The 8,958-nt window shown below is 46.3% G+C and overlaps 1 protein-coding gene across 2 annotated transcripts in view; it reads left to right on the forward strand.

The window, feature by feature from the left end:
• Positions 1 to 5,152, forward strand: part of rgs12b (regulator of G protein signaling 12b) — an 83,029-nt gene extending 77,877 nt beyond the window's left edge. Inside the window, exons 19-20 of one of the 2 annotated variants that reach the window (XM_083765408.1) lie at positions 749 to 914; positions 1,427 to 5,152. In XM_083765408.1, coding sequence (XP_083621534.1) covers positions 749 to 914; positions 1,427 to 2,067 — 807 coding nt within the window. In that variant the 3' untranslated portion in view covers positions 2,068 to 5,152. The remainder of the gene's footprint in view (positions 1 to 748; positions 915 to 1,426) is intronic. The other variant, XM_083765409.1, reaches the window with a different exon arrangement.
• The last annotated feature ends 3,806 nt before the right edge of the window (positions 5,153 to 8,958 follow it).

Below are 8,958 nucleotides of genomic sequence, written 5' to 3' on the forward strand. Positions count from 1 at the left end.
ACAGAATCATAATGAGCCTTGACCGCCTTCAGGGTCTCAACTATAGGGATGGAGCTCGTTAATTCTTACCAATGCTGACCACCTTATCGATCCTGCTTATTGATCCCAGCTTTTATCGAGCCCGCCACGTTTTCTAATATGAGACGTGAGACGACAAATTCAGAACAAAACTGCTATCTTGCTGAAAGATCATTAAATCAACTATTCATTAATGTGCAATACATGTTAAAAATGGCTTTATATTGTGAATAGTACTGTAATAATTACGATAAAATCTCTAGGTCTCTTCAGCTCTTTAAGAACAGAACATGCATTTTAGTTTATTTAACCAAAAAATATCACTTGCACTTCATTTTACTATTGGGCCTTCAAATACAGTACAGGACTGTTCTATAACAGACGGAAGGCAAGTGTCCTTTTAATTAACTTTTGGAAAACAATTTAGAAGAAACGGTTAAGTGGTTAACGTGTGTACAGTACGTCAATTTAAAAGCGTAATTACGTTTATCCGGGCAGCGCTGGTTAGCTGGCATGGCATCAATCTAGACCACCGATGTCGGTGCCAGCGAGGGTGATTAGATCTATTACGTCATGGGCCGCTGTGCTCAATAACAGGCTCGATAAGCCCCCAAACCCCGGGTACTCCATACATGTTGTCATGGAGTGTGCAATGGGCTCGGGGGGGGGGGGTTTGGAGCTCCATCCCTAGTTCTTAACGTCCCGCTCCGACTCTCCTTGTGGCCTTCAGGACGGGCCATCCGAGACCCCCGGCTCGGCCCACCCCCGTGGGGAGAACGGCAGGGCCGGCTCCGGCCCAGACCAGAGTGCTCGGGCCTTACCCAACCATTCTGTCTCTCTCCATAAGGCACCGGAAAAGAGAAAGCAGAAAAAGATTAATATAGACGAAGCTGAAGGTAAAGAAACCAAAAAAAAAAAAAACGCCTTCCCTCTCTCTCTCTCTCTCTTCTCTTGTGTGATCTCTCTTCTTTCCTGTAAGTCCTGTGTAGCTGCAGGGCCGCTGTGGCCTGCCCTATACACTACTAACCCTCGTTTGCCTTGTCTGCGGTATTGCAGAAGCAGCACCGATGCTTTCAGTGCTAGCCAAGCTACATGTAGCACTACTGCACAAGTCACCAAACTCTCTCTCACCGAATGTAGCTTTGATTTGTCCCTAACTGATTCATGCACGCCCCTGTCCCTTTGCATGCTCTGATGTAGAACTGTATATAGCGTTCAGATTTGGTTGTTGCCATGAATTCATTTGCGTGTGCGTGTGTGTGTGTGTGTGGGGCTGCGTGCGTGCATGCGTGCGTGCATATTGCACTTGTGCAAATGCTGTTCATTCGTATACTTGCGTGTGTATGTGTGTGTGTGTGTGTGTGTGCGTGTGTGTACGTACGTGCGTGCGCCCTCGCTCATTCCGCAGAGTTCTTCAACCTCATATCCAAAGCTCAGAGCAACCGAGCAGACGACCAGCGAGGTCTGCTAAACAAGAGCGATTTACAGCTCCCGGAATTCCTGCGCCTGACGCCGCCGGTGGCAACAACAGGTCCTTCTTCTCCCTACGACCCCCACCAGCCCACCACCACCTCCACCCCCACCAACACCACCTCCTCCTCCTCCAGCGGAGGCTTCCCAAGCAACGGGCGGCGGGGCAACAACGGAAAGGCCAACGACAACGACCGAGGGGGAGGGGGAGGGGGAGGAAGCCACTCCCGCTCCTCGCTCGTCGCTACGGGCCACCTATCGCAGAGCTTGGACTCTTCGCTGGGAGGCGGCTGCACGGGAGGAGGAGGAGGAGGAGGGGGGTGCAGGAGAACCAGGCCCCCTCCTCCTCCTCCTCCTCCTCCTCCCCTGTCCCCCATCAGCCCCTCGGACAAGATGCTGCAGGAGGACACCGTGTCCGACCTGACCGTGGTGGGAGAGGGGGACATTAACAGCCCCAGCCTCACCTACGTCACCCCCTCGCCCGTTCCTCCGTCCAAACCTCAGCAGCAGCAGAAAGCGTGCCATGGCGGCAGCGGCGGTGGCGGCGGCTGGCCCAACTCAGGTACTTCCCCTGTGTGACCTCTGAACTCTCCATCCATCGCCCTTCTCTCCTGCATCCGCGTGGCCATATATACTGTATTGTGCTCTTAATTCTCCCTGAGTCAACTAAATTGGCCTATAAAAGTCAGTGTGAAGTCCCCGTTTTCCCTGAGGGCTCAGGGCTGTTCCTGCTCGGCTGCTCCCAGACTGCATCCTGCTCTCTTGTTTACATTTCAAACCGAAATAATTATTCCAGTTTTTATACTGGTGCTCACATTATAGCATTTTGTTCCCAAACAACGAAACTGTTTCATGAATTAAAGTAAGTGATTGAATAAATAAAATAAATATCGAATAAATGTCATAAAAAAACAGTAGCAAATTCATTATAGCCGATCTACAAGCACACAGCATGGCGCGGAGCGACGCGTAGATCTTGTAGATCTTGTTTGTAGATGGGCTATATATTCACTAGTTCGGGGTCCCGGGGGAAATTTCTCTTTTTGGGTCACGGGCTAAACATTAAGGTCTGGGAACAAACTGCATCATAGTATTAGGTACTGTATCACTTTCCACAAAATGCTGGCTGCGTTTTCCAGTAGAGCTCATCAGACTAACGAAGGTTTGTCCAACAACTTGGACATTGCCACAAATTGCCACATTTCTAACAGGCACATGTCTTAGACGAGAGACTAACTGGGAAACAGATGTAGCGCGTTAGCTCGTTAGGATAATATATGACTCAAAGGCAGGAGGGAAGGATGCATTCACAGAATGCACGAACGGAACAGTGAAATCCTCAGTGTTAGTTAAACTAAAACTGACTATTTCGCACCCTTCGTCCTAGTGTGGCCTGTTTCTGTGTGAACTCTGGAGTGAACTTGCTGTGGATTTGTGTGTTTTTTATTTTTTCTTTCTTCTTCAGACTAGCTCAAAACTCTAGTCTGTGATTTTCTGAAGATCGGTTTTAAACTCCCTCCTTTGCCCCTAGTGTACAGAACCTTAAAAATGCACTTTAGTCAGTTATAAAAAGAGATGTCTTTGTACATGACCTATATTTGACACCCCCTCCCCCCCCCCCCCCCACCTCCCCCTCCCCTTATTATTATTATTATTATTATTATTATTATTATTTTCTCTTGTTCAGCCCTGTTCTGTGCTACAGACACTTAGGTTGTCATATAGACTCATATAGACTCTGCAACAGTCGCAAGCTTTTCCAAACCTGAAAAAGGTCATGGAATTTCACCGTGGGTTCTGAAGTCACATTAGTGCGCTTTTAAGTGGATTCTGCTTAGGGGTGTAAAGGTATCTAATTGAGCTTGCTACACATTTTGAACCAAGTGACCCATGCTTCCATGCTCCCTCTGACACACACACACACACACACACACACACACACACACACACACACACACACACACACACACACACACACACACACACACACACACACACACACACACACACACACACACACACACACACACACACACACACACAAATCTGCCCCTCAATCACCTGGGGGCAGATCTTTGTGTATTCAGACTATTCACTATTGTGTTCTTGCCACAGGCATTTTTTCATGCCGGCATTTAAAACAGAAATAAATGCAATGCATGCGCTCGCAATCACTCACATAACACCATACATGCATAGTCATGCACAGTGTCTCCACACACACACGCACGCACTCACGCACGCACGCACGCACGCACGCACACACACACACACACACACACACACACACACACACACACACACACACACACACACACACACACACACACACACACACACACACACACACACACACACACACACACACTACTGACAGACAGAATGTGGCCATGCTAGTTTGGGAACTTTTTTTTCTTCTTTTCCCAATTCCTTCAGGTGTTACTGATGATACTAACAAGGCTCTGTTCCATTTAGTGTTCAGTACGGTTCTGAAACTTTTTATTATTATTTCAAGGACCCCCATAACTCTGAGAGTTTACAAATGGAACGGGTCCATTCGGTGCCATTTGTACACTCTCAGATTTACCCGTACGGGGACATTTGGAACCCACTCGAGGTCACTTTGAGACCAGTGTTTCCAGCGAGCCCACATGCACAATAGCAGCACCACTCACTGCCTCTGAATGGAACAGAGCCTTAACAGTTTGACTGCGCGATAAAAACATCACAATCCCCATTCGACTGCCTAGTTTTTCACTAACCTTTGAAGAACCACCGACACCATCGTTCTATTTCATGAAAATCCGCCTGAAAATGGTGTGAGCCTTTGTCGTGGAGTTAAAACTTTCCAGCGACGTCATCTGAACGTGTCACTTATCCCTCTCTGTAAGTCTTAAAACGTATTAAAAATGTGAATTAAACGATGAAATGGGAGGGAAGCTGTTCTACATCAATTAACTTGTGTAACTCTGGAATTATAGTGTGTGCAGATACCCTATCACCCATATCACCAACAAGGCCTCTGTCGGTCCATATCCTCCACATTTATTTGACTCCTTTTCCGCACCTTTCTGCACAGCACAACACAACAGGGCGTATTGGTCTGGTGCCATTCATCTCAGAAAGCTTCCATCCAGTTCCGTCCTAATGGAGAAAATGTCCTTCGCCTTACTGCGACGCAGTTAATTACGTACAACAATACATTCTGTCTCATTCTAACCTTATATTCTTCTCTTTGGGTCTCTCTTTCCCTGTCTCTCTTCTGATAGCTCTGCTATTTTCAGTCTTTTAAGCAAATCAACAATGCTTCAAAACGGCTCTGCCTTTTACGACGCCTCGCAAAGAGAACCGGGAATAACGATTCAAAATGTAATTTTGTTTGTGTAATATATTACAAAGAAAACATTAATTTATCCCACGACTCTTTCTTTGTTTTTTTTTGTTTTTTATATATTATACTGTTTCGACGAAAAGTATTAATTTGTATATAGTCAACTTATTTTGGAACGCACCGTTTTACTGTAGCCATTGTTGAATTGCATTCTGGGTCACAATGTTTCTTCACGTTGAGAGTTGCCATATATTCTGTTGAGTTTAAAGATTGACTGTACTGTTCTGTAAATAGATCTAATAAATGTTCTAGAGGTGTGAGTCACTCTGTGGAGCCGCGTGTGGACAGCCTCCTTTTGTTTGTCACTGTAGACTTTCCTCTGTCGTTTGTCTTAATTCACTGCATTTGTTTAATTGCGGTCGAGCGGTGTTGAACTACCTTCACTCACTCACTTCATTTGTTACACAGTTTAAATGGTGTTGAACTAACAGTTAGCATAGGCTTTGTTCACATAAAAGCAAATAACGAATGTTTGTGAAAGTATGTGTCAATTATAAACTTTTAGTACCGGTATGTACTTCATATCCATTTCAAAACACTTTTCATATTTTTGTATCTCCCCCGTACTTGGATATGGTATTTTTTACACCATATACAAAATTGTAATATGATATCAACATAATATTATTCAGTCATATATTTCGATTTGTGACAGTGTCTGTATAAGCTTACCCCCCCCCCCCCCCCCCCCCCCACAGTAAAATCCTCACTGTGCATTTATCCATGTGTAACTCCTTGTACAAATAATGTAACCACATTCATAAACATTAAGACTGCACATGCAGTCGTTGCGTGTAAGCGATTCCCAAAAGATTCCCAAACGTGTTTTGAGGAAAACTCATTTTGAGGTCATCTGGTTTGGGAATCAAGAGACGAGAGAGGTGGGGGGGGGGGGGGGGGGGGGAGAGGTAAATTGAAGAGTGAAATGCTAGATCACCATAATACAGAATCAACTGAAATATTGTACCAACTATTCTGATCTCAGTGATTTCTTTTCAGTCTAACCTGAATCAGGGTAGCCTCGCTCAGTCCCAGCCTTACTCATCTGCGAAGAGAGGCCTGGTCACAACCTATAAGGCAGAGAAACGGCCTGGTCACAACCTATAAGGCAGAGAAACGGCCTGGTCACAACCTATAAGGCAGAGAAACGGCCTGGTCACAACCTATAAGGTAGAGAAACGGCCTGGTCACAACCTATAAGGTAGAGAAACGGCCTGGTCACAACCTATAAGGTAGAGAAACGGCCTGGTCACAACCTATAAGGCAGAGAAACGGCCTGGTCACAACCTATAAGGCAGAGAAACGGCCTGGTCACAACCTATAATGCAGAGAAACGGCCTGGTCACAACCTATAATGCAGAGAAACGGCCTGGTCACAACCTATAAGGCAGAGAAACGGCCTGGTCACAACCTACTGTATAAGGCAGAGAAACGGCCTGGTCACAACCTATAAGGCAGAGAAACGGCCTGGTCACAACCTATAAGGCAGAGAAACGGTCTGGTCACAACCTATAAGGCAGAGAAACGGCCTGGTCACAACCTATAAGGTAGAGAAACGGCCTGGTCACAACCTATAAGGCAGAGAAACGGCCTGGTCACAACCTATAAGACAGAGAAACGGTCTGGTCACAACCTATAAGGCAGAGAAACGGCCTGGTCACAACCTATAAGGCAGAGAAACGGCCTGGTCACAACCTATAAGGCAGAGAAACGGCCTGGTCACAACCTATAAGACAGAGAAACGGCCTGGTCACAACCTATAAGACAGAGAAACGGCCTGGTCACAAACTATAAGACAGAGAAACGGCCTGGTCACAACCTATAAGGTAGAGAAACGGCCTGCAGGTCACAACCTATAAGGTAGAGAAACGGCCTGGTCACAACCTATAAGGCAGAGAAACGGCCTGGTCACAACCTATAAGGTAGAGAAACGGCCTGGTCACAACCTATAAGGTAGAGAAACGGCCTGGTCACAACCTATAAGGTAGTGAAACGGCCTGGTCACAACCTATAAGGCAGAGAAAAGGCCTGCAGGTCACAACCTATAAGGCAGAGAAACGGCCTGGTCACAACCTATAAGGTAGAGAAACGGCCTGGTCACAACCTATAAGGTAGAGAAACGGCCTGGTCACAACCTATAAGGCAGAGAAAAGGCCTGCAGGTCACAACCTATAAGGCAGAGAAACGGCCTGGTCACAACCTATAAGGTAGAGAAACGGCCTGGTCACAACCTATAAGGTAGAGAAACGGCCTGGTCACAACCTATAAGGCAGAGAAACGGCCTGGTCACAACCTATAAGGTAGAGAAACGGCCTGGTCACAACCTATAAGGCAGAGAAACGGCCTGGTCACAACCTATAAGGCAGAGAAACGGCCTGGTCACAACCTATAAGGTAGAGAAACGGCCTGGTCACAACCTATAAGGCAGAGAAGCGGCCTGGTCACAACCTATAAGGCAGAGAAACGGCCTGGTCACAACCTATAAGGCAGATAGTGTATCGGCGGAACCGCCGGGGCCGGAAAACATCCGTCGGATGTATTTCCCCCGGATACGATATTTATTTGCGACCAATCACAACACTTGTTTCATTCACGGAGAATGTAAACTGATTTGTAAAGCGTCAACGTCCCTCCTAACCACACCAAAGGGTCAAGACGGTTTTAGCTTTGTCCCTGCGGTGTGATATGTCTTGTTGCACGTTGACCCACGTTGACCCTAGTGATTCAACGCATGGAATTCAATGGCCCAAACCACACCAAAGGGTCAAGACTGTTTTAGCGTTAACTCCTTGCAACCGTTTGGAACCAAGGATGGTGACCCTCCATTGTGACCCTTTGGTGTGGTTAGGGCTTAAGCCTTCCTCTGCACTGCGTCGTATGATGAGTGGCCGGGTTCTTCTGCATCCTGCCTGCAGCGCTCATGCATGCAGCCCATTGCAGCGTGCATGCATGCATGCAGCCCATTGCAGCGTGCATGCATGCATGCAGCCCATTGCAGCGTGCATGCATGCGTGATAGGGCATATAGGGCTTTCAGCAATCTGCCTCCTGCGTTATGTGCAAATTCAAAACAGGTGGTACGCAGGGAAATTTAGTGATATCTTAACGAGCACTTCCAAACTGCAACACTTAGAAATATATTCACCTGCAAGGAGAGAAAGTAGCTCATAACAGTGGATAGAGGATAGAAAGAGTATAATTCAAGCTTTCCACACAGCTGCAATGTTGGTGAGTTTGACGTTGTTTAATACAATCAGATAGGACTTTTCTGTTCTGCCAATGGGAAGTTGCACCTAGGTGCCATTAACTTATATGGCAAGATGGCCGCGGTCTGCATATGGTCCAGACTCCATATTAGATGTGACATAGAAATTGCGAACCTTGTGCAACAGGTGTTGTAAAAGTGTGACATCTAGTGGCTGAATGTTGTCTATTGCCTATTACGGCATAAATAACACTCAATGGCATAATATATATACAATGTCCAAGTTGATTCCAGTCAGAATCGATCCACTGTATGTACTGTACATGAGAATGTATTTTTGCCAAAATATTTGAATGGTTTTGTGGTTCAGGCTTTTTATTTTGTTCATTTGTTGGTCTACCTTATAGTTTGTTTTGCATATTGCGTTGTTTGTTCTGCTGCATATGGTAGCTCACTTGATATTCCTCTCATTGGACTTCTCTGTCACTTCTTTTGATTCTATTCTCCTCGTGTGTGCGTGTGCGTGCGTGCGTGCGTGCGTGCGTGCATGCTTCTTTTGTGTGACAGTAGAAAGGCTTTGAGGGAACTGGGCCATTAGCTATGCATGGTCTCCCCTCTGTGCAACGCCTAGTTAGGCATGCTGTCATGCTGGGCTTATTGGTATCCCGAAAACACAAGAGAGCGCTCTGTTTGCACGCACACACACACACACACGCACACAAACAGTTTTGAAGACAGAAAGTAGTTCAGCAAAGAAGATTTCCATCTTTTCCTTAAAGCACACAAACACACATTCACATGGTACTCTGTGTGTGTGTGTGTGTGTGTGTGTGTGTGTGTGTGTGTGTGTGTGTGTGTGTGTGTGTGTGTGTGTG

This window comes from Protomyctophum parallelum (genome assembly GCF_964188405.1).
Source record: "Protomyctophum parallelum genome assembly, chromosome: 5".
NCBI classification, from domain to species: Eukaryota; Metazoa; Chordata; class Actinopteri; order Myctophiformes; family Myctophidae; genus Protomyctophum; species Protomyctophum parallelum.